This window comes from Amblyraja radiata, chromosome 3 (genome assembly GCF_010909765.2).
Source record: "Amblyraja radiata isolate CabotCenter1 chromosome 3, sAmbRad1.1.pri, whole genome shotgun sequence".
Classification (NCBI taxonomy): domain Eukaryota; kingdom Metazoa; phylum Chordata; class Chondrichthyes; order Rajiformes; family Rajidae; genus Amblyraja; species Amblyraja radiata.
In genome coordinates, this window is record NC_045958.1 from 11,924,792 (window position 1) to 11,950,352 (window position 25,561).

Genomic DNA, 25,561 nt, shown 5'->3' on the forward strand with positions numbered 1-25,561 from the left:
CCACTGGTTTGCCGCAAAAATAGGATGGCCAGGTTACAGTTTGCCAAGAAGTACTTAAAAGAGCAACCACAGTTCTGGAAAAAGGTCTTGTGGACGGATGAGACAAAGATTAACATATCAGAGTGATGGCAAGAAGAATGTATGGAGGAGAGAAGGAACTGCCCAAATCTCAAATTGTGGAGTACAGAGGCAAATAAATAACTGATGGGTCTTTGTCCCAAACATTATGGAGGGCACTGTAAATCGTTCCAACCACTGAGCAATACATGCCACATCCACGAAACCTGAAAAAATGCTGGCATTACAGTGGAAATCATGGTGTACAATTAAACCATGTAGAGAAACCGAACCAGAAAAGGCAAAGCTTTCATTTGAAAATTTGGGATATCATTTGAGCACAAACTGTATTTCCTGTAAAAAAAAATGCAGTGCTGGAGTAACTCAGCGGGTCAGGCAGTATCTCTAGTGAACATGGATAGGTAACAAGTAACAAGTAGCCTTTATTGTCATTCAGACCTTGTGGTCTGAATGAAATTTTGTTGCCTTGCAGTCCTACATATAGTAAAAATGACAAAACACACGATAAACACAAATTAACATCCACCACAGTGAGTTCACCAGGCACCTCCTCACTGTGGTGGAAGGCAAAAATCTTAAGTCTTTGTCTCATCCCTTCTTATTCTCCCTCTGCGCCGAGGCCGCTGCCGCTGTCCCAGCCGCCGCTGTCGTCCACTGGGCCCGCGGTCGGGTCGAGTGGCCGCTGCCGCCGGAACGTGCCCCAGCTCCGAGTTCTGGTCGCCGTTGTCCCAGCTCCGAGGCCAGGTCGCCGCTGCCGCTGCTCCAGCTCCGATGCCGTGTGGCCGCTGCCGCTGCTCCAGCTCCGATGCCGTGTGGCCGCTGCCGCTGCTCCAGCTCCGATGCCGTGTGGCCGCTGCCGCTGCCCCCGCTCTGAAGCCAGGCCGCCGCTGTCACTGTCCCCGCTCCGAGGCCAGGTCGCCGCTGCCGCCGCCCCAGCTCCGAGGCCAGGCCGCCACTGTCGCTGCCGCCATCCCAGCCGCTGCCGCCGCCGTCCCAGCTCCGATGCCGGGCGGCCGCTGCCGCTGTCCCAGCTCCGAGGCCAGGCCGCCGCTGCCGCTGTCAAAGCCGCCGCTGCCGCTGCCCAGCTCCGAGTTCTGGTCGCCGCTGCCGCTGTCCCAGCCGCCGCTGCCGCAGCTCCGAGGCCGCCAGCTCCGCCATTAGGCCTCGGCGCAGGCGGAGACGGGGGATACGGCAAAGGAAGTCGCATCCCCCGAAGGAAGAGACCAAAAACGTGTTCCCCCCCCACCCCCACATCCACAACATAATAAACCAAAAATCAACTAAACAGGACAAAAGAACAACACAAAAAAAGAAAAAAAAACACCAGACAGACTGCAGGCGAGCCGCAGCTGCTAAGGCAGCGCCGCCATCTTTTTGATAAGTGACATGATCCCGACCTAAAACATCACCTATCCATCTCCAGTGATGCTAGTTCACCAGCTAAGTTACTCCAGCACTTTGTGTCTTTTTTGTTTGTAACCAGCATCTGATGTTCCTTGTTTCTTTATAATTCCTGTAGTTTGGTATTACACCATAAGATTATTTTTACCTGCAGTGATTTTTCAAGCAACTCGTACACGGTATTTTCTTCTCCTGTGTCGTGGTGTGCTGCCAGGCATTGTGCCTGTCGGTAATAATTCACACCAAGGTCACACCACAGATTGGCAGATCTAGACATCAGCGAAAGGGCTCGCACATAGCATCTAAAAAACAAATACATTCTAGTAAATAATGTAACAACTTTCCTTCATAATAAAAATGTGCAAATATGTAACTGTAATTTTGATATTTTGATTCAGCATTTCAACACCAATTTAGAAGACTAAAATGTAGTCCCCTCCCCCCCCCCTCCCCACCTCTACTTTCAGTATGAAGATGGGTTCCAAATCAAAACGTCATTTATTAATTTTCTCCAGTGATGCTGCCTGTCCCGCTGAGTTATTCAAGCATTTTTTAAATTTTAATTGATTTTATTAGGGACAGTGCATATTAATAAACATTTACATGTAATACGCAAGATTGTAGCCAGTAGCTAATTTCCATCTTTAGTCCCACACAAGGTAAACACATCCCAAACAAGGTAAAAACAAAAGACAAAAACAAAAACAAAACAAACAATATGGTTTCGCCTGCAGTCATAACATAGAATAAATAACAAACACTCAACACAGTTTAAAGTCCCAAAGTCATTGTCTCTTCCCTCCTTGCTCTCCCTCTGCGCTGAGGCAATCCAAGCCTCCGATGTTATGACCCCGCCGGGTGATGGTAGGTAAGTCCCGCAGGCTGAATCCGAGCTCCGCAAATGGGCCGGTTCAAACTCCGCGGCCCAGGGCGGTCGAAGCTGCCGAAGCTGCCGTCCTCCAGTCCAGCGGACGCAGCTGTAGTTGCGGGAGCTCCGGAAAAACAGAACTCGAGCTCCCGATGATGTCGTCCACTGGCCCACTGGCCCGCGGCCGAGCCTCCGAGGCTCCAAAGTCGGGTCGGAAGTTGTGTCGCACCGCAACCACAGCCCCGAAGTCGGCCAGGTTCGCGTTGGTAAGTCCTGGCTCTGCTCCACAGCCTCCACAGCCTCGAGGTCGGTTGCAGTTGGAGGCCGCCAGCTCCGCAATAGGCCTCAGCGCAGACGGACACGAAGACGGGGATACGGCAGGAAAAGTTGCATCCCCCCCGAAGGAAGAGCCAAAAAACACACCACACCCACCCCCCCACACACACACAGCCAAACAAACCGAAACAAACCGCAAAAACAGGACAAAAGAAAACAAAAAACAGAAAAGACAAACGGACTGCAGGCGAGCAGCAGCTGCAAGGCAGCGCAGCCACTCCCATTTGGTGACTGTCATATGCTGAGAGAATGGAGCAGCTGGGCTTGTACACTCTGGAGTTTAGAAGGATGAGGGGGATCTCATTGAAACATATAAGATTGTTAAGGGCTTGGACACACTCGAGGCAGGAAACATGATCCCGATGTTGGGGGAGTCCAGAACCAGGGGCCACAGTTTAAGAATAAGGAGTAAGCCATTTAGAAAGGAGACGAGGAAACACTTTTTCTGTGGTGAGTCTGTGGAATTCTCTGCCTCAGAGGGTGGTGGAGGCAGGTTCTCAGGATGCTTTAAAGAGAGAGCTAGATAGAGTTAAAAATAGCGGAGTCAGGGGATATGGGGAGAAGGCAGGAACGGGGTACTGATTGTGGATGATCAGCCATGATCACATTGAATGGTGGTGCTGGCTCGAAGGGCCAAATGGCCTACTCCTGCACCTTATTGGTGTCCATCTTCGTTATAAAATAGCACCTGCAATTTCTTCCTACATAAAATTATTTGTAGCAACTATTTCTGTATAATTAAATTTTAGTTCAAGATATTCTGTTGCAGTACTTCCTGACTAAATTAAATTGTGAAATCTGGCACTAAAAATGTTAGCAATCACAACATACAAGTACTTCGATCATATTAGATGTACTAAGCATTTAATTCAGTTTCCATATAATGTGCATTTTTTCAATTTAAAATATTTAATTTGTCATTTGCATGTGCAGGCTTAAGGTAAACTGCCTGCACGGAAATCTGCACACTTCTTACTGCAGATTAGATTACTAATCGTCCCTCCATGCATTAAATACAAAATTATTGGCAAACAATCTTAAAATTGATAAAAGGTACACAAAAAAGCTGGAGAAACTCAGCGGGTGCAGCAGCATCTATGGAGCGAAGGAAATAGGCAACGTTTCGGGCCGAAACCCTTCTTCAGACTGATGGGGGGTGGGGGGGGGGGCGGGGAGAAGAAAGGAAAAAGGAGGAGGAGCCCGAAGGCTGGGGGATGGGAGGAGACAGCAGGAGGGCTGAGGAAGGGGAGGAGACAGCAAGGACTAACAAAATTGGGAGAATTCAATGTTCATGCCCCCAGGATGCAGACTCCCCAAGCGGAATATGAGATGCTGTTCCTCCAATTTCCGGTGTTGCTCGCTCTGGCCATGGAGGAGACCCAGGACAGAGAGGTCGGATACGGAGTGGGAGGGGGAGTTGAAGTGCTGAGCCACCGGGAGGTCAGGTTGGTTATTGTGGACCGAGCGAAGGTGTTCGGCGAAACGATCGCCCAACCTCCGCTTGGACTCACCGATATAGATCTGCTGACATCTAGAGCAGCGGATGCAATAGATGAGGTTGGAGGAGATGCAGGTAAACCTCTGTCACACCTGGAACGACTGCTTGGGTCCTTGAATGGAGTCGAGGGGGGAGGTAAAGGGACAAGTGTTGCATCTCTTGCGGTTGCAAGGGAAAGTGCCCGGGGAGGGGGTGGTACGGGAGGGAAGGGAAGAATTGACAAGGGAGTTACGGAGGGAGCGGTCTTTGCGGAAGGCAGACATGGGGAGGGAGATGGGAAGATGTGGCGAGTGGTGGGGTCACGTTGGAGGTGGCGAAACTGACGGAGGACTACTTGTTGTATGTGACGGCTGGTGGGGTGAAAGGTGAGGACTAGGGGGACTCTGCCCTTTTTGCGAGTGGGGGGATGGGGAGAGAGAGCAGTGTTGCGGGGTATGGAAGAGACCCTGGTGCAAGCCTCAGCTATGGTGGAGGAGGGGAACCCCCGTTCCCTGAAGAATTAGGACATTTCAGATGCCCTGGTGTGGAACGCCTCATCCTGGGAGCAGATGCGGCGTAGACGGAGGAATTGGGAGTAGGGGATGGAGTCCTTACAGGAAGCAGGGTGGGAAGAAGTGTAGTCCAGATAGCCATGGGAGTCAGTAGGTTTATAGTGAATGTGATAAAATATTAAAATGCGACAACTTATTAAATTGAAAATTATTTACCTTCCTCCAAGGGAAAGTAGCTCACTTTTGTTTAAAGTGTGCACATTAGTTTTTTCAATCTGTGCAAAGAGAACAAAATGGACTTCAACATTAACTTTTGCTGGTGACAGAACATGGAGTGTGGTACATGTGTCTCCAATTAGCTTCCAAAGACAGGATACATCAGGTCGATATTGCACTGCACTACAATAAAAGGAAACAAAAAATAATAAATATTGTCACTTAAGAAAGAACAGGGAGTGCGTGGCTGTTGCTGCTGATCATTTTGTGGCATTGGCGCCTGGCCTCCATTGTCTTGAATCACATGCTGTCATGGTGCTTCATACCTGCCTGGAGGTCCTTTCTCCATCTCCTCTGGTCCTCAGCAGCCACTTCCTAGTTGTCAGTGCAAATGTTCAAATTTGTCAGAACTCTTTTGATTGTATCCTTGTGGCAAATCTTTGATAGAATTTAACTGGGACCAGTGCAAACTAATGCATTTTGGGAAGTTAAACCACAACCGGAGATATACAGTGAATGGAAGAACCTGGGGAGTGTTGTGGAACAGAGACCCAGCGATATGAATACATAGTTCCCTGAAAATTACAACAGAGGTAAACAGGGCAGCAAGGAAAGTGTATGACATGGCTGCCTTCATGTGCTGTGGCATTAAGTACAATAGTTCTGGTCGCTATGCTATACGAATGATGTGATTAAGCCAGAGCATATGCAGGAAGGATTTGCAAGATTGTTATCTGAATTGTAAGGTTTAAGCTATAAGAAGAGATCGTATAGGTCAGGTCCATTTACTTTGGAGCAAAGAATGCTGAGAGATGACCTGATAGAGGTATATGCAATTGTGAGAGGCATAGACAGTAGAGAGTGGATAACTTTTTCCTGTGGCAAATATTTTTACCAACTAGAGGCTTTAGGATTAAGGTGAGAGGGAGGAGATTTAAAGGGGATTGAGCAGTAGATTTTTCTAACAAAGAGGTAGTTGGTATCTGCAATGAGCTCCCAGAGGTGATAGAGGCAGGAACAGTAACAACATTTAAGAGACATCTGGACTGGTTGAACAAGACATGGAGTGATATGAAATAAATGTAGCAAGATGGATTAGTATAGAAAGACATGATGGTCAGAAGAGATGCTTCGGCTGAAAGGCATGTGAGATGCTATGCACCTCCATGACTTTAGAACTGGTCATAATGGACCTACCTTTGAAAAGAGAGCACCTGTGGAACTGCTTAACTAATTCAATTGAAGGATTATTTAATAAGTATTGCAAGAATGAGAAGATGATGCAAGTCAAAATAATTAATTCAAAGCCATGTCTGCTAAAGAAAGCAAAATATGGCAGAAAATCTGATTAAAGCAGAAAAAGAGAAAATAAACTTTAGAATTCAATTTAAAAAATATATTTGATATAAAACCTGATAAAATTAAACTTCACACTTGTAATAGTTATTTTTCCATTGGAAACCAAAAGGTGGAAATTTAAAACTCTTGATTCACATTTAACTCACATTTAAAACATGTGCTGCTTCACTTCTCTCCTTCTTGGGCATGCAGGTGCAGCAGGCAGTGAAGAAAGCGAATGGTATGTTAACATTCATAGCAAAAGGATTTGAGTATAGGAGCAGGGAGGTTCTACTGCAGTTGTACAGGGTCTTGGTAAGACCACACCTGGAGTATTGCGTGCAGTTTTGGTCTCCAAATCTGAGGAAAGACATTCTTGCCATAGAGGGAGTACAGAGAAGGTTCACCAAACTGATTCCTGGGATGTCAGGACTTTCATATGAAGAAAGACTGGATAGACTTGGCTTGTACTCGCTAGAATTTAGAAGATTGAGGGGGGATCTTATAGAAACTTACAAAATTCTTAAGGGGTTGGACAGGCTAGATGCAGGAAGATTGTTCCCGATGTTGGGGAAGTCCAGGACAAGGGGTCACAGTTTAAGTATAAAGGGGAAATCCTTTAGGACCGAGATAAGAGAAAAACATTTTTCACACAGAGAGTGGTGAATCTCTGGAACTCTCTGCCACAGAAGGTAGTTGAGGCCAGTTCATTGGCTATATTTAAGAGGGAGTTAGATGTGGCCCTTGTGGCTAAAGGGATCAGGGGGTATGGAGAGAAGGCAAGTACAGGAAACTAAGTTGGATGATCAGCCATGATCATATTGAATGACGGTGCAGGCTCGAAGGGCTGAATGGCCTACTCCTGCACCTATTTTCTATGTTTCTATGTTCTATAGTAGTCACAAAAGGAAAAGATCGTAGTTTGCACAAAAAAAAATCCTATTTTTCCACATGTAAAGCATATCCAGAACTAAGGGCATAATGTTAACTATTGATCAACTCGATTTGAATTGAATTGAATTGAATACATTTTATTAGCCAAGTAGTACACATACAAGGAATTTGCCTTGGTGCTTTGCTCGCAAGTAACAACACGATATGCAGTAGACAATTATAAATAAAACATCTATATCTCTATCTATCTATCTATCCATCTATAGATAGTGACTCCGGATTGTCAAAGCTGCCACAGCCAGACATAAAAAGAGTTTTTATCCACGAGTAGTTGCTCTACTCAACAGCCAAAAATCTGTAGCCTCCCTTTCATCTGGTATTTTGTTGGTTCACATGCTTGATCAATGGTGTTTTATCATTAATGTTTTATTATTATTAATGTTTAGTGTTTTCCGAGTCATTCGTAAATTTTACTGTATGTCATGTTGTTATTTGTGAGCGGAGCACCAAGGCAAATTCCTTGTATGTGAATACTTGGCCAATAAACTTACTTACTATATCTATCTATCTATTATTCTATAAAACTCTCGCCCCATCCGTCCGACATCCGTCCGGCTGCCTGTCTGCCTTTTGATTCGTTGACTTTCTGCCTTTTGATTTGTTGACGGCTGCTCCTTCCTATCAGCTTCCAACACACTTCGAAACAGCTTCCAACACACTTCGAAACAAACTTGCAAGACAGGAACACTCTGAACCTTTCACTGCTGCAGCAGGCAGGGGAGGTGCAATTAATCCACTGCTGAGGGAGGCAGGGGAGTGCTGGAATCTTACATTTGGGAACGGCTTCAGTTCCATTGGAGGAGACGAGTGCATGGTGGAATATTGGGTTGGGGGATCACACCATTGGGGGAGCAGACCCAACGGGTCTGCACTTGGTCTAGTATATCACTAAAACTCTCATTGTGTTTGATTCTATGCGTGCATGTCTGTTCGATGATCCCAGAACTACGCCAAAACGATACACGATAGCGCTAAAATCTTTGCACCCCCTTACTCACAATTGTCCTGTGGTGGTTTGTATCACGTTTCGTTCAGATTGATGTTATATTTTTGTAAAACCATTTGCTGTGCTTTATTTCAAACCAACCACCACCAACAACCATTTGCAGTGCTTTATTTCAAAGCAACCACCAACAACCATTTGCAGTGCTTTATTTCAAAGCAACCACCAACAACCATTTGCAGTGCTTTATTTCAAAGCAACCACCACCAACAACCATTTGCAGTGCTTTATTTCAAACCAACCACATTTTCATTTCCAAACCACATTAAGGGCACTCAAGGTCAGTAAAACCACACTCACAGTTTAGTAGACATGTGTTCAGTTATTCACAGCTCAGACTGAGAGACGTGACCCTCTTGCTTCCCCCATCTTGCAGAGACTGACTGATGCATTCAACACTTCTGGGTTTTATAGTCCCTCCGGATATATATGTATATCACTAAAAGTCTGATCTTGACCACTTCCTGTTGTTCTGTAAATTGATTTGAGAAAAAAACACTGCCACTTACGGCTGTAATTTTGGCCATTTTACTCAGTCCCCCTCCGCTGTGCAGGACAAGAGGATTTTCCCATCGATGAATATTAAAAGAGTTATTAGTGTTTAAAAAATGTTGAGATTCTTTCTCCTGAAGGCATACATACAAGATGAGAATGCCATTTTTAGATCGCCATTTTGATCTAATACTTCCGTGTGTACTTGACTGGCGTCACAACAGGGAACCAATCTAGTCATCTAGTTATAATCTAAATATGTGAAGTATGAAATATAATACCAGAGCAAAAGGAGGTTACAGAATTTTGGCTGTTGAGTAGAGTAAAAGATTCTAGTTCAAAGATATCTGTTTTCATTTAACTACCTGTACTTGTTTTATTTTTACTCACCCAGCTAAGTACTGAAGTGCCTGTTCAGCTGAATCCAAAGCTCTCCCATCCAAATAATCCTTGAGAGCATTTCGTGACATCATTAAGTAGCATTCCCCTAGGCCTAAACAACAAAATGAAAACAGTTTGATTTGTGGGTGCTTATATACTTAAAACAGATTTGAGGATCCGATTTTTTTTTTTTTTAAATACAGCCAACATAATATTCCGAATATTTTGCAACAATATTGGAAAAATAACATACAGATTAGATTGGCTGCCGTTAATTTCTCCTCTTTCACACTGTATGCTTCTATGAACTTTATTGGTGAATGAAAAGATTCCTGGCATCATTCTGAGTAATTATAATAGAAACATAGAAAATAGGTGCAGGAGGAGACCATTCGGCCCTTCAAGCCAGCACCGCCATTCATTGTGATCATGGCTGATCGTTCCCAATCAATAACCCGTGCCTACCTTCTCCCCATATCCCTTGAATCCACTAGCCCCTAGTGCTCTAACTAACTCTCTCTTAAATCCATCCAGTGATTTGGCCTCCACTGCCCTCTGTGGCAGGGAATTCCATAAATTCACAACTCTCAGGGTGAAAACGTTTTTTCTCACCTCAGTCTTAAATGGCCTCCCTTTTATTCTAAGACTGTGGCCCCTGGTTCTGGATTCGCCCAACATTGGGAACATTTTTCCTTCATCTAGCCTGTCCAGTCCTTTTATAATGTTATACGTTTCTATATGATCTCCCCTCATCCTTCTAATCTCCAGTGAATACAAGCCTAGTCTTTTCAATCTTTCCTCATATGACAGTCCCGCCATCCCAGGGATCAATCTCGTGACCTACGCAGCACTGCCTCAATCACAAGGATGTCCTTCCTCAAATTAGGAGACTAAAACTGTCCGCAATACTCCAGATGGGGTCTTACCAGAGCCCTATACAACTGCAGAAGAACCTCTCTACACCTATACTGAAATCCTCTTGTTATGAAGGCCAACATTCCATTAGCTTTCTTCACTGCCTGCTGTACCTGCAAACCAACGTTCAGTGACTGGTGTACAAGGACATCCAGGTCTCGCTGTACCTCCTCCTTACCTAAACCCATTGAGATAATAATCTGCCCCCTTGTTTTTGCCACCAAAGTGGATAACCTCACATTTATCTATATTATACTGCATCTGCAACGCATCTGCCCACTCACTCAACCTGTCCAGGTCACCCCGCAACCTCCTAACATCCTCTTCACAGTTCACACTGCCACCCAGCATTGTGTCATCCGCAAATTTGCTAGTGTTGCTTCTAATTCCCTCTTCCAAATCATTAATATATATGGTAAACAGATGCGGCCCCAACACCGAGCCTTGCGGCACTCCACTCGCCACTGCCTGCCATTCTGAAAAGGACCCGTTCACTCCTACTCTTTGCTGCTTCCTGTCTGCCAACCAATTTTCTATCCATGTCAACACCCTACCCCCAATACCATGTGCTCTAATTTTAGTCACAAGTCTCCCGTGCGGGACCTTATCAAAGGCTTTCTGAAAGTCTAGATACACTACATCCACTGGCTCCCCTTCATCCATTTTACTTGTCACATCCTCAAAAAATTCCAGATTTTCCTTTCATAAACCCATGCTGACTTGGACTAATCCTTTTACTGCTATCCAAATATCCCATTATTACCTGTTTAATAATTGACTCCAGCATCTTTCCCACCACCGAAGTCAGGCTAACTGGTCTGTAATTCCCCATTTTCTCTATATATAACAATTACAGCACGGAAACAGGCCATCTCGGCCCTTCTAGTCAGTGCCGAACACGTATTCTCCCCTAGTCCCATCTACCTGCACTCAGACCATAACCCTCCATTCCTTTCCTGTCCATATAACTATCCAATTTATTTTTAAATGATAAAATCGAACCTGCCTCCACCACCTTCACTGGAAGCTCACCTTCTCTCGCTCCTTTCTTGAAAAGTGGGATAACATTAGCTATCCTCCAATCCACAGGAACTGATCCTGAATCTATTGAACATTGGAAAATGATCACCAATGCGTCCACTATTAACTAGAGCCACCTCCCTGAGGACCCTGGGATGCAGACCATCAGGCCCAGGGGATTTATCATCCTTCAGTCCCATTAGCCTACCCAATACTATTTCTCGCCTAATGAAAATATCTTTCAGTTCCTCTACACCCTTAGATCTTATCAATACTACCATATTCCGAGGAGAGCAAAGAATTCTTACTTTTCCCCATCTCAGTTCGAACGTTTTCTTACATGCTATTAATCTTAACTATATTGCAAAGGTCTAATCATAGACTTGAAAGAAGCACCCTAATTTCAATCACACTAGTCAGCCATAACCTCCTCTTTAACTCATCGATGCTGACATCCCTGATTAACCCGTGTCTACCAAAATGAAGATGTATATTGATCCTTGGAATGTACTCCAACTACTTTTTCTCTACCAAAGCTAAACGACCTGTGCTGCAATTACTCATTTTTTTAAGCAGCAGCATAATGTTAGCAATTCTCTAATCCTCTGGCATCATTCCTGTTACTAAGAAGTGGGTCTCCAAGATTTTCTTCCTTTCATCTCTGGGATATATATTTATGTGTGACTCAGAATTTAGCAATTTTCAATGATGCTAAACCCGTTACATACTTCCTCTTTTTATCTACTACATTAATACCATCTAATGTTTCACACTTGTACATTGATATTCACATAATGATCCTCAGTTTAAGAGAAAAATTAGCTTCCAGAACAGTTAAGTCCTTTTACCGAGAAACCTCTGCTTTACCCCCTCCCCCCCTCCACCTTATCCATCTTCTGAACATTTGTCTGCTCTTGAATTCTGATTATTCTTTCAATAATGCTGCACAGAAGGGGAAATAGGCAAAGATGCATCAATGTTCAGGCATGACTGACATTTGAAATATGAAACAATTATAGAAAATACTTAGAAAAAAATCAGCTGTTGAAAGTGTTCTATATTCCATCTTTAAATGAAGATGTTGGTCAGGTATTCTGTTTGAAAATTACAATGTGTTATCAATTTGGCATTATATGCTGATTAGTGTCACTATTGGATTGGTCATTTACATGTTTTTTCGCACCACCTTTGTGGTTCATGACTATAAGTAATCTGCTCTGATAGGACCAAACAGCATTTGCCATAATTGGGCATAAAATGCACATATACATTGTGAAATCCATTTTGAAGCTTTTAGGACATTTGTGGCACTCATAAAATAGATACGTACAAACATTATTTTGACTCACTGGTGTGCACCAATCAACAAGAAATGCATAACATGTGTTTCAGAATTGTTATGAAGGGAAATTAAATAAAAATACCTTTGAGAGCTGGCACGTAGTTTTCCGACTTTTGAATTATTTGTGTATACTCTGCAATTGCATCTGCATACTTGCCAAGAATCTGCTTGATGAGGGCTATCTTGTAAATGTTGTACACAGCATCTGGGTTGAGTTCATTGGCTTTTGTGAAGGCCTTTAGAGCAGCAGTGTAGCCTCCTCTGCTGAGATAAGCCTCTCCTAAACATTCCCAGCAATTTGAGTCTATTGGGTCTGCCCTCAAAGCTGCTTGTAAGCTTTAAAGAATAACAGATTGTTAACTTGACTGTTATGATCAAAACCAACCTTCAATACAACAACATATTTCAATGAAATATCATTGGAATTATCTGCGTGAAGCCATTTCCTGTTACCTTCAATATTTCAATCTCTCAATTGCAAAGGGAATATTTGAAACTCAGTCATTGTTATGACACATTGAAATATTCCACATTACCAAATAAGGATTTTGAACTATTATTAAAAAAAACAAATATAAAAGTTTACTGAATAGTTCACAACATCTATTTTAAATATTAATTCTTCCATCAAATGGTTTTAGATGACCCAATTATTTAGAGTAGTTCATGCAACGATAGATTTAAAAAGTCTTCCAGACAAGGAGAGGGCTTAAAAAAAGCGTAAATAAATCTGCATAGTCTTTCCCAAACCTCCCCAACTTCTCAAAATTTCTCAAAGCCCACAAGACCAAATGTTTAGCTGTCTGCAGATTTCTTCCATCGCCCATCTTTTCATCATCTGGATACCCATTCCAATCTGTGCCACTGCCATTTCCCCACCAGCTGTCTCTTCTTATCCATAAATCCCAATTCCCCATTTACTTCATTGAAAGTTCCCTTAGGAAACTGCTGATTACCCAATGCTCAAAGAAACATCTCTTACTCTGCAACAGCTTGGGAATTCTGGTTCACTCTCAGGTAATAAAGTCCTCGCCTAAGCCACGCCCATTTGGCAGCTCCAGCACTCGACTGATCAGTCACTATTTTCAGAACTGCGAGAGCGGTTTCCTAAAAGAAAAGACAAGTCGAAAAAATGTCCAATGCTTTGCTAATTAATACAAATGAATGTCTGAACATAATTTCAGTGCAGTAAACTTTACTGAATGACTTTAAAGCAGCAAATTTAGATCACATCAAATTAAAATGTCAGCCTGTTACTTTGTGACTATTGCTATTGGAAAGTTATACTAGACCAAGTTGGACCGTTGGGTCCCGTCCCCTCAACATGCGGTTGCCACGGGAGGGGGCCGCCTGCAGCGTCACACACACACACTAACCAACCCCCCACATGCACACTAACCAACCCCCCCACACACACACTAACCACCTCCACACACACACACCACATTCATATTATATTAATATTATTCATTCACTCTTTTTACCCCATCCCCCGCCCTATCCACTCACGCATAGCTCCCAACTCGTAGGCGTGGCTAGAGAGGGAGGGGGGTAGAGAGAGAGAGGGACACAGAAGCACAGACAGGGACACAGAGGCACGGAGAGGGACACAGAGGCACGGAGAGGGACACAGAGGCACGGAGAGGGACACAGAGGCACGGAGAGGGACACAGAGGCACGGAGAGGGACACAGATGCACGGAGAGGGACACAGATGCACGGAGAGGGACACAGATGCACGGAGATGGTCACAGAGGCACGGAGAGGGACACAGATGCACAGAGAGGGACACAGAGGCACAGAGAGGGACACAGAGGCACACAGAGGGAGAGAGGAGGAGGGGAGTGGGGAGTGGGGTGGGCGTCAACCAAAGGACTTCGTGTTCAGCGGCTTCAATCCAGAGCCCGGGGGGGGGGGGGGGGGGGGGGGGGGGGGGGGGGGTCGGGGTCGGGGTCGTCACAGGGGAGGGCTTGTTCCTGAACGCAATACTCCGTTGCTCCAAGCTCCAGGGACATGGAGAAGGCAGAGACAGTGAGAGGGGAGCTTGCTGCCTTTTGGAGCTGGGGTTTCCAATTTGCGGCGTCTTTTTGAGACAGGGAGACGGCAGAGACAGGGAGAGGGATGCGGGCGGACGTGGACTCAAGGGAGGCCGCGGGCGGGTGGTCATGAACACGAGGACCCCAAGCGAGGGGGCGCTCAAGGGCAGAGACAGAGAGAGGGCTGCGGGCGGACGTGGACTCGAGGGATGCGGCGGGCAGGTGGTCATGGACCCGAGGACCCTGAGCACGGGGTGTACGTCCGGCCGAGCGGGGCCATTACGAGTGGGCGTATCCACGGCGAGCAGGCGGGGCCATGGTGAGTGGGCGGCGATAAAAGGACTGCGAGTCAAGGGGGGGGGTGACATCACTCGCAGCGCTTGGAAAAGAGCGCGGAGCAGAGCCATTGTGACGTCATCAGCTCGTTTATTTTCAAAGATATTTCAGATTTGTGAACATTTTCATAAATAACTCAAGAAAAAGCACAAAATTTTCAGGTAAGTCGATTTCCGAATCCACGGGATAAAACTCTACAGGAATATGTAAACATTTTAACGTTAGAGCATCGTTTTTTTGAGCAGATGTGATTATGCACACACACACACTCATATCCTAGCTTTCATAGCAAAAGGATTTGAGTATAGGAGCAGGGAGGTTCTACTGCAGTTGTACAGGGTCTTGGTGAGACCACACCTGGAGTATTGCGTACAGTTTTGGTCTCCTAATCTGAGGAAAGACATTCTTGCCATAGAGGGAGTACAGAGAAGGTTCACCAGACTGATTCCTGGGATGTCAGGACTTTCATATGAAGAAAGACTGGATAGACTCGGTTTGTACTCGCTAGAATTTAGAAGATTGAGGGGGGATCTTATAGAAACGTACAAAATTCTTAAGAGGTTGGACAGGCTAGATGCAGGAAGATTGTTTCCGATGTTGGGGAAGTCCAGAACAAGGGGTCACAGTTTAAGGATAAGGGGGAAATCTTTTAGGACTGAGATGAGGAAAACATTTTTCACACAGAGAGTGGTGAATCTCTGGAATTCTCTGCCACAGAAGGTAGTTGAGGCCAGTTTGTTGGCTATATTTAAGAGGGAGTTAGATGTGGCCCTTGTGGCTAAAGGGATCAGGGGGTATGGAGAGAAGGCAGGTACAGGATACTGAGTTAGATGATCAGCCATGATCATATTGAATGGCGGTGCAGGCTCGAAGGGCCGAATGGCCTACTCCTGCACCTATTTTCTATGTTTCTATATGAGGAACGAGGATTCATCAAAGGTACAGCAGCTAAAATTAATTTTATTGATGGGAAGAGATTTAAGTAACTTTTTAAAACATGGTCAATGTCAGTTGTGCTGGCAAAGGCAGCAGCCAATTTACTAACTTCGATATCTCACAAACAGCAGTGATGTAACCAGTTAACTGTGGTGCTCTTGGAGAAAACAGTACTCCACATGATACCATGAAATCTCTCCAAAAACAAAATACAAACAGAGCATCTGAACAAAATAATTTATTTGCCAATAACCTCCCTCAATGTCAACAAGATGGAGCAGCTAGTTATTGACATCATGAATCAAGGTGGATTATGTGCTGAAAGCAGAATCAATGGTGATGAAGTGGATATGGTTGAGAGCTTTGTTCCTTGGTGTTAATATCACCAATGTACTGTCATAGACCAAACACATTGATGCGACATAAAAGGCAGCACACAGTTCAGCATATCTCAAACAACCCTCACCAACTTCTACAGATGCACAGTAAAAAACATTTTATCGGGACGCATCACAGTATGATTTGAGAACGGCTATATCCAAGACCGCAAGATATTGCAGTTGTTGACGTAGTCCAGACCATCGTGCAAACCAAACCCCCTTCCATTGACTCCATCTACACTTTATGCTGCCTCGATAGGGCCACCAGCATACAGTGGCTTGCAAAAGTAAATGTATTTTATTGGGATTTTATGTGATAGACCAACACAAAGTGGCGCATAATTGTGAAGTGGAAGGAAAATGATACATGGTTTTCAAATCTTTTTACAAATAAAAAACTGAAAAGTGTGGCGTGCAAAAGTATTCAGCCCCCTTTACTCTGATACCCCTAAATAAAATCCAGTGCAACCAATTGCCTTCAGAAGTCACCAAATTAGTAAATAGTCCACTTGTGTGTAATCTAATCTCAGTATAAATACAGCTGTTCTGTGAAGGCCTCAGAGGTTTGTTAGAGAACATTAGTGAACAAACAGCATCATGAAGCCCAAGGAACACATCAGACAGGTCAGGGATAAAGTTGTGGAGATGTTTAAAGCAGGGTTAGGTTATAAAAAAATATCCCAAGCTTTGAACATCTCACGGAGCACTGTTCAATCCATCATCCGAAAATGTAAAGAGTATGGCACAACTGCAAACCTACCAAGACGTGGCCGTCCACCTAAACTGACAGGCCGGGCAAGGAGAGCATTGATCAGAGAAACAGCCAAGAGGCCCATGGTAACTCTGGAGGAGCTGCAGAGATCCACAGCTCAGGTGGGAGAATCTGTCCACAGGACAACTATTAGACGTGCACTCCACAAATCGGGCCTTTATGGAAGAGTGGCAAGAAGAAAGCCATTGTTGAAAAAAAGCCATAAGAAGTCCCGTTTGCAGTGTGCCACAAGCCATGTGGGGGACACAGCAAACATGTGGAGGAAGGTGCTCTGGTCAGATGAGACCAAAATTGAAGTTTTTGGCCTAAATGCAAAACGCTATGTGTGGCGGAAAACTAACACTGCACATCACCCTGAACACACCATCCCCACTGTGAAACATGTTGGTGGCAGCATCATGCTGTGGGGATGCTTTTCTACAGCAGGGACAGGGAAGCTGGTCTGGGTTGATGAGAAGATGGATGGAGCCAAATACAGGGCAATCTTGGAAGAAAACCTGTTAGAGTCTGCAAAAGACTTGAGACTGGGGCGGAGGTTCACCTTCCAACAGGACAACGACCCTAAACATACAGCCAGAGCTACAATGGAATGGTTTAAATCAAAGCATATTCATGTCTTACAATGGCCCAGTCAGTCCAGACCTAAATCCAATTGAGAATCTCTGGCAAGACTTGATAATTGCTGTTCACAGACGCTCTCCATCCAATCTGACTGAGCATTGAGCTATTTTGCAAAGAAGAATGGGCAAAAATTTCAGTCTCTAGATGTGCAAAGCTGGTAGAGACATACCCCAAAAGACATGCAGCTGTAATTGCAGCGAAAGGTGGTTCTACAAAGTATTGACTCAGGGGGGCTGAATACTTTTGCACGCCACACTTTTCAGTTTTTTATTTGTAAAAAAATTTGAAAACCGTGTATCATTTACAATTTCACAATTGAGCTCCACTTCACAATTATGCGCCACTTTGTGTTGGTCTATCACATAAAATCCCAATAAAATACATTTACGTTTGTGGTTGTAACGTGACAAAATGTGGAAAAGTTCAAGGGTATGAATACTTTTGCAAGCCACTGTAATCAAGGACCAGTCTCACCCCGGTCACTTCCTCTTCTCCCCTCTTCCATCAGGCAAGAGGTACAGAAGTTTGAAAAACAATACCTGCAGATTCAGGGTCAGTATCTTCCCACCTGTTATCAGGCAACTGAACCATCCTCTGAACAGCTAGAGTATGGTCCTGACCTCCCATCTACCTCATGAACTATGACCTATGAACTATCTGTAATCAGACTTTAGCTTGCACTAAATGTTGTACTCTTTATCCTTTATCTGTACACTGTGGACAACTTGATTATAATCATTTATAGTCTTTTCTTTGACTGAATAGCATGCAAGAAAAAGATGTTCACTGTACCTCGATACTAACAAACATGACAATAACAAACTAAACTAAATCTACTTCCTGATGAAACAGGAAAGTTGGCATGTCTTCATTGACCTTTGCAAACATGTACAGATGCACCATAGAAAGCATACTGTCGGCTTGTATCACAGCTTGGTTCGAAAACAGTTCTGCCCAACACTGCAAGAAATTGTATAGTTGTAGATGCAGACCAATTCATCATGCAGACCAGACTTCCCACCACTGACTCCATCGACACTTTACACTAACTTAGAAAGGCAGCCAACATAATCCAAAACATGTCCTTTTCTGCTCCCCTCTGGCAGAAGAGACAGAAGCTTAAAAGCATGCACCACTAGACTCAAGAGCAGTTTTGTCTCCTCTGTTATCTTGCTTCTGAATGGTTCTCCATAAGCTAGAGTACTGGCCTCTATCTGACCTCTATCCCTGCCCCTCTGCGGACATTAGACGGTGTCTATGAAACCCATGTGCTACAATCTTGAGAATTATATTCTGCACTCTTCCCCTCTGCTCTATTGTACGATATTGACTAATGTATTTGTGTATAATATCTGATATATTGGATAAACAAACACAACAAAGCTTTTCACTGTGCCTTGGTGCACGTGACAATAAACCTAAAGCTAAAATACTGAATACACTGAAGTGCCATTCTATAACCTGCTACCATGAAACCAAGCTGACACTGATAGAGCCACATACACTGTTAATTATATTTTAGTTTCAATCATAAATCCTCAAAAAATAAATACCATATCTCCCAGTGCAACACTGAGATCAACAGCCGCAGTTCCAGCTTCTTCATCACTGTTGTTCAGCTCAAAGGCTTTTTTGTAGCATCCCCGGGCTCTGCTTTTATCTTGTACTACATCTCGATAGTAATGGCCCAAGTAGCAAAATGTTTTTCCATTGTATGTGTCCAATTTAGCAGCCTGAGGATGAAAGGTTTAAAGTGAATAAGTCTATATACTGTGGAGGCCAAGTCAATGGATATGTTTAAGGCAGAGATAGAGAGATTCATGATTAGTACAGGTGTCAGAGGTTATCGGGAGAAGGCAGGAGAATGGGGTTAGGGGGGAGAGATAGATCAGCCATGATTGAATGGCGTAGATTTGATGGGTCAAATGGCCTAATTCTGCTCCTATCACGAAAGATCTTATATCTCAATCATCAATGAAAATGGAAATAATAAGCAAGAAAAGCTGGGGGTTTTTAAGTGTTCAACTTTTATAATATCTGTGATACATTTGAGCACCAATAAAATGTTTATATCAGAAGGAAGGAAATGCCAATTCATTGATGGACCACAAGTGTCTTCGTCCATCTCATATATGCATCATTTAGAATGTTATTACTTAAATCAAGTTCTAGGTCTAGTGTTACTCCCTGCACAGCCTTATAAAAATAGAGTGAGGAACTTGGATGCTGGGTCTTCATTTGCTATATTAAGCTTCTGCATAGTGATGCTAAAGCAAGTATTGCCATCAAAATTCTCATGTTGCTTTATAGCTATCTATGTGCAGCCAGTGCACAAAAATCCCAAAATAAATCTAAGCACCATCTGAGCAGGAGAAAGAAATGGGGATCTTGCATTAGATTCACAAACATTGAGATACAATAGCTGGAAATATATCTAAATAATTAAATCATGCAGATGCTAGAATCTGTAGCAAAAAAAACAGGATAGCACCTGGAGGAACTCAACGGTCAGGCAGCATCTGTGGAGGGAAATGGACTCGATGATTCGGGTCGAGATGCTTCTCGTAGACCAAAAGATAGACCTACTCTTTACATCTCCATCTATTCACACATGCTGCCTGTCCCACCGAGTTCCTTTAGCTCCTCTCCTTTTTTTAAAAATAATTAAACATAACCAGGACCTGAAACAAGTTTTAAACAATATTTGTAATGAAAGAACATTAATCTGAAACATTAACGCTACTTCTGTTGTATATTTCCAGCATTCCATTTCTATTTGGATTAAAGAATCAGCACTAGTTGCTTTTATACTGGTGTTGTTTTTAAGGAGTCAGGTACCCTGAAAAGTTACTCATGGGTCACACTATGTGCCTTACTTAAAGCATATTTTTCTCCTACTGGAACACAATATTATCTCGTCAGTTGTAGAGTGGACTGAAACATGCAAATCTTTATTAGTACTGTGGCAAGCATCTTTTCACAAACCTTTAATAAATGAGTAGCTGTTTTAGTTTTATCTTTTCTCATCTCCTCCCCCATAAACCAGTACGTTAGTCCAAGGTAGTAGTAATATTCGCCACAGTCTTCATTTATTTTCAGAGCTTTCCGGAAACTGTACGGGTACAAGTCATAATGTTACTTGCCTTTTCTTCTAAAGAAACAACTAGGTTGATACATGGGTGAAGATTTGTGTTCAAGGGAAGAACAATGACATTTAAACATCTCCGAGCAATTTTGTCAAGCAGCAAATTTTATTTTAGTTTAGTTTAGAGATACAGTGCAGAAACAGGCCATTCGGCCCACTGCGTCCACGCCGACCCGTTCACCAGCACTATGCTACACACTAGGGACAATTTGCAATTTTTTCCGAAGCCAATTAACCTACAAACTTGTACGCCTTTGAAATGTGGGAGGAAACCGGAGCACCCGGAGAAAACCCACACAGTCAAAGGGAGAACTTACAAACTCTGTTCAGACAGCAACCGCAGTCAGGATTGAACCCGGGTCTCTGACACTAAGGCAACAACTACGACACCATGCCGCACTAATCTGCGATAGTTGGAGACACACGATCTTAGAGGAGTATAAAATCATGAGGGGGTATTGATAGGGTGAATGCACAGTCCCTCTCCCAGAGTACGAGAATCAAGAACTTGATAGACAACATAGGTTTAAGGTGAGAGGGGAAAGAATCAATAGAAATCTGAGGGGCAATTTCTCTCGCCTCCAGAACAAACTGCAATGACAGAAAGATTACCGTATTTCCCGACAATGAAGACGCTATTTTTTACCCAAAAATAAGGCACGAAAATTTACCTGCGTCTAGGAGGCCGAAGGTTAGGTTGCTAGTCAAGAAAGATAGACTTGGCTATCCCTCAGTACAGCAACATCAAGAATGATGTTGCTGTACAGAGGGATAGCCAAGTCTATCCCTCATTGCTGGCAGCTGATGGGAAGCGGCTGTAAAACGACAGCGCCGCCAGGGGGAGGGGGGGTGGGAAGAGTTCCTTTCACAGCGTGTGGGAAGTCTGGTCCGGATCAGCACGGCCTGGGCTGCACAAAATGACCCGGAGCGGGGCCTGACATCGCCCGGCGAGTCTTTAACGGCCGCGGGACTTGCCATCGCCCGCTGGGGGCTTTAACATCGGCACAGGATGGAGAGCAGGGGAGAGACAAGACTTTGCATTCCATCACGGTGAGGAGGAGATTCACTGTGATGGATGTCTGTGTGAATTGAGTTGGTTGTGTGTCTTGTAAAATTGTTTCTTTTTGTTGTATGGCTGCAGAAACCAAAGTTCCCAACGGATAAAGTTAATTGAAATTGAAATTGGCTGGGCCGCCAGGGGTAAAGTTGCGGGGAGGGCAGGAGCGTTGAAAAGGAGGGAGTCGGTGATCATGCCAGCAACTCACTCACCGCTGCCGCGGCCCTCCGGGCGCGGAGCCACCGCATTGTGGCTGGGGAGGGAAGTAGCTCGGGTGGCTGGCAGCGACCACCGGGGCCACACAGCAGAACCAGCCACCACCTCAGCGCCTTCTGCCGGCCCGCTCACCTCTGGCAGTGCTCTCCTGCCGCTCGCCAGCCTGGCTCATGTCAGGCGCTTCCCGCAAATCCTTAAATTCCGACTGCTGCCGGGAGCAGGACATGGCCTCACTTGCTGCGCTGGGTGACACTACATGGTATTCACTGCCTGGTCCGTGTCTTTCAATGTAAATTTGCATGGGGTCATGCTTTGGAGGTGTGTGGCGCTTGTCGGTCAAGTGAGAATAAGAGAGAGAATAAGAATGCTGCTGCCTTGTAAACAGACGTGCACAAAAGCAGCGGGCGGTGGAGCTTACTCCTGTGTCAGCACGAGTAACCTCAGTTGGTCCCTTGAACTAGTATTGTCATTCTATAAGATCACAACTGATTTAACATGTGCTCCAGTTTTTCCCACCATCTCTCCACCTGCCGTCACCCTCCACCCCCACCCAATCAGTCATTCAGAATGGAGGAGATCTGGAAGACTTGGGCAAATTGAATTGTTACTTTCTTTATTTTATTTTTTTTATTTTTTTTGGAGCGTGAGAAATTCTATGTCCCGCCAGCCTTTTTTTAAATTATGTAACTCAAAATGGGGGTGCGTCTTCAACGTAGGTGCGTCTTCATTGCTGGGAAATACGGTATGTATTATATCAGCAATTCAATCACATCTCAATGCAAATTCATTACAAATTGTTAGTATTGTATTCAACAAAAGAAACCTTTTAATCATTATTGGAGCCATGTTATTTCCAATTTTGATAATGATTAAATACATGAAAATGATAGCAAGTAAAAATATTTAACTTCAAATTACATAAAAAAACCCCTATTGCAACTATTGTTTGGACATTTTTGCACATTAAATATGATTGTAAGTGGTATTGTAAATCAGTACTATAGTAACTGTAGTTACTAGTCATAATAAACTCACCAGTAACTGACACAGCAAATGTTATTTTCAATCTGAAGTAACTAAAGTGTGGATTCCCTATTATCTACAGCGGGAAAAATCATTGTTAACCAAAAGACTCCTCATGGCTGAAGAACTGCTCCTTGGATTGCAGTGGGGAATCTATTATAAGGTATAATCTATGGACATGACCTTCATTTAGCGACATCTTGAAGAAAATTGCAGGGGACATTACTGACCATACGCAACAAATTCAATGTCACAAAAGCCTTTGCGTACTAAGCAGATAATTCTTCTCCACATTGGTTGCCCTTCAGTCCGAGGAGGCTTCCAGCTCCATCGATGGAAGGCCGCAGAGAGCCCGGAAAATGTGATCCGAAAATTAATCACCTCCGGCAAAATAAGAATTTGAAAAAAAGTTTCCCCCGATCCCCTCCCCCCTCTACCCACATAAAACAAAGTACATTAAAACAAACTTAACACACTAAAAAATAACAAAAAGAATGAAAAAACGAGCAGACTGCCGGCAGGGCAGCCATCGCCCCAACGCCACTGGTGGCCATACAAATACAAGGTTAGGACAACAGACTTTCTTACCTTAGTTCTGCCTGCATGTAATTTTTTTGCTTATAGTCAATAAGGCCTTGGAGTTCCCATGACTCAGCCAAGTCAGAATGCGATCTTGTAAGATCTGTTGAAATCTATCGGGCAAATGGGAAAAATTTTGCTTTTTAATTTTCAGCAAAGCATCAAAATTCTGCTCTGCGTTGAGTTGTAATGAATCATTACTAACAGAAATAAACAGCTGCAACATCACTTAAATCTATTTCATATACATCATTTTGTGGATTTTAATTTTAGATCTACCATTTTACTCTACCAGAAAAGGCTTCACGACGGGTCGCGCGGCCAGAAGGCTTCACGACGGGCCGCGGACTGGGAACGCAACCGGTGGCCTTTATCGAGGCGCCCCGGTCTCGATGCTTCCCAGATTGCCGTGTAGAAGCCCGGGTTGGGGCCTCATGGGTAGAAGCCTGCGTCGGGCGAAGCGGCTGGAGCCCAGGTCGGTACCACGGAGGCGTGAAGTGGGCGTCGACAGGGGTGAGGCCTCGGCGGCGGCAGTGATGAAGCATCGCGACGATGGGGCCTCGGCGGTGGTGAAGCCTCGCAGCTTCGGCAATGCCTCGCAGGTCAACCCACGGTCGATGAGAGCGTGGAAGACCACCATGAGGGGGGAGGGGAGGAACAATGGAGGACCCGGCGTGAGGGAAGAGGGGAAGAACAATGGACATTGGGGGAGACAAAGGACAATAGGGACCCGGCGTGGGGGAACTGCTGTGGTGGGGGGTGTAATGGGGGACAAAAGGGGGAGTCGGTGTGCTTTGTAACTTTGTCAGCGCCGTAGGTGGTTGCTATTTGTATACATTGTGTATGCAAGCAAAGAATCGCACTGTGCTTAGTCACACATCACAAGAAAGTATTCCTATCTTATCCTATCCTAAATAGTTACAAGTGTTTTGTTTACTAGACAAAATGTGTTGAAAGCATCGTTACATTTGCAAAGTGAAGAGAAATTTTTAACAATAGTCAAAACATAAACTTTGTGTTCATTTACATTTCATTAACAACCAATTTAAAACACAAACCAACCTTAGATGCTTGTTCCATTTGTCCCTTATTCAAATATGCTTGACCTTTCATGGCAAGTTGTACCGGTTCATTATTAGGAAGCTAAATAGGTAGAAATATCCACAATTTTACACAAAGATTGCTTCTGTACCAGAATTCAAATTGTGCATCAATTTGTAAAAAGCAACATGATATACAGAAAGCAATTAGAAAACCTCCCTTATATAAATGTGTATTTAATGTGTATTCATGTATATTAAAAGGAAACCTCAACAGTGAATCAACAAGTAGCCACTCATAAACAGTTCACACTAGTATATATCACTAAAAACTTGCTATTTAATCCCCAATATCAGAAAGATAACTGGAATTCAGCAGAGACGCCTGCAATTTCAAACCTTTTCTTCATTTGACTATCCTGCATTAATAATTATCTATTAAACTTCTGGATGCAATTTATATTAATATTGATTTAATAGAACATCACATTGGAAATAGTGTTGGCATTTAGTATGAGTACTATACCTGCTCCAAGATGCCAAAGGCTATATCTGCATTATCTGCGTCACCAGATTTGACCAGAGCTTCTGCTTGCAAAAACTGCAACTTGGGTTTTTGATACCTGTTCCCATCATGGACACTCTTTTCTAACCATTTCAGACCTAGAGAGAGTAAACCATACGAACAAAATCTCTAAATCAATCTTCAAATGATGGCTAACATGTGCATCTTATTTTAATGTATACAGTATAAGGATGTTTTTGCCAGTGGGACAGTCTAGGACTATAGGTCATAGCCTCAGAATTAAAGGACGTTATTTTAGGAAGGAGATGAGGAGAAATTTCTTTAGTCAGAGGGTGGTGAATCTGTGGAATTCTTTGCCACAGGAGGCTATGGAGGCCAAGTCAGTGGATTTTTTTAAGCAGAGATAGTTAGATTCTTGATTAGTACGGGTGTCAAATGTTGTGGGGAGAAGGCAGGAGAATGAGGTTAGGAGGGAGATTGATCAGCCATGATTCAATGGTGGAGTAGTCTTGATGGACCAAATGGCCTAATTCTATATATCACTTATGTCCTTATAAGCAAA

At 43.9% G+C, this 25,561-nt stretch overlaps 1 protein-coding gene across 2 annotated transcripts in view; it reads right to left on the bottom strand.

Annotated features, from left to right (window-relative positions):
- Nucleotides 1-25,561, bottom strand: part of ttc37 (tetratricopeptide repeat domain 37) — a 114,637-nt gene that overhangs the window by 45,603 nt on the left and 43,473 nt on the right. For both annotated transcript variants that reach the window (XM_033017294.1, XM_033017295.1), the window contains exons 11-20: nt 25,000-25,136; nt 24,496-24,576; nt 23,443-23,546; nt 20,399-20,525; nt 18,967-19,146; nt 13,316-13,440; nt 12,416-12,669; nt 9,066-9,168; nt 4,889-5,071; nt 1,628-1,781 (exon numbers count right to left, since the gene is read on the bottom strand). In XM_033017294.1, the coding sequence (XP_032873185.1) occupies nt 1,628-1,781; nt 4,889-5,071; nt 9,066-9,168; nt 12,416-12,669; nt 13,316-13,440; nt 18,967-19,146; nt 20,399-20,525; nt 23,443-23,546; nt 24,496-24,576; nt 25,000-25,136 (1,448 nt within the window). The remainder of the gene's footprint in view (nt 1-1,627; nt 1,782-4,888; nt 5,072-9,065; nt 9,169-12,415; nt 12,670-13,315; nt 13,441-18,966; nt 19,147-20,398; nt 20,526-23,442; nt 23,547-24,495; nt 24,577-24,999; nt 25,137-25,561) is intronic.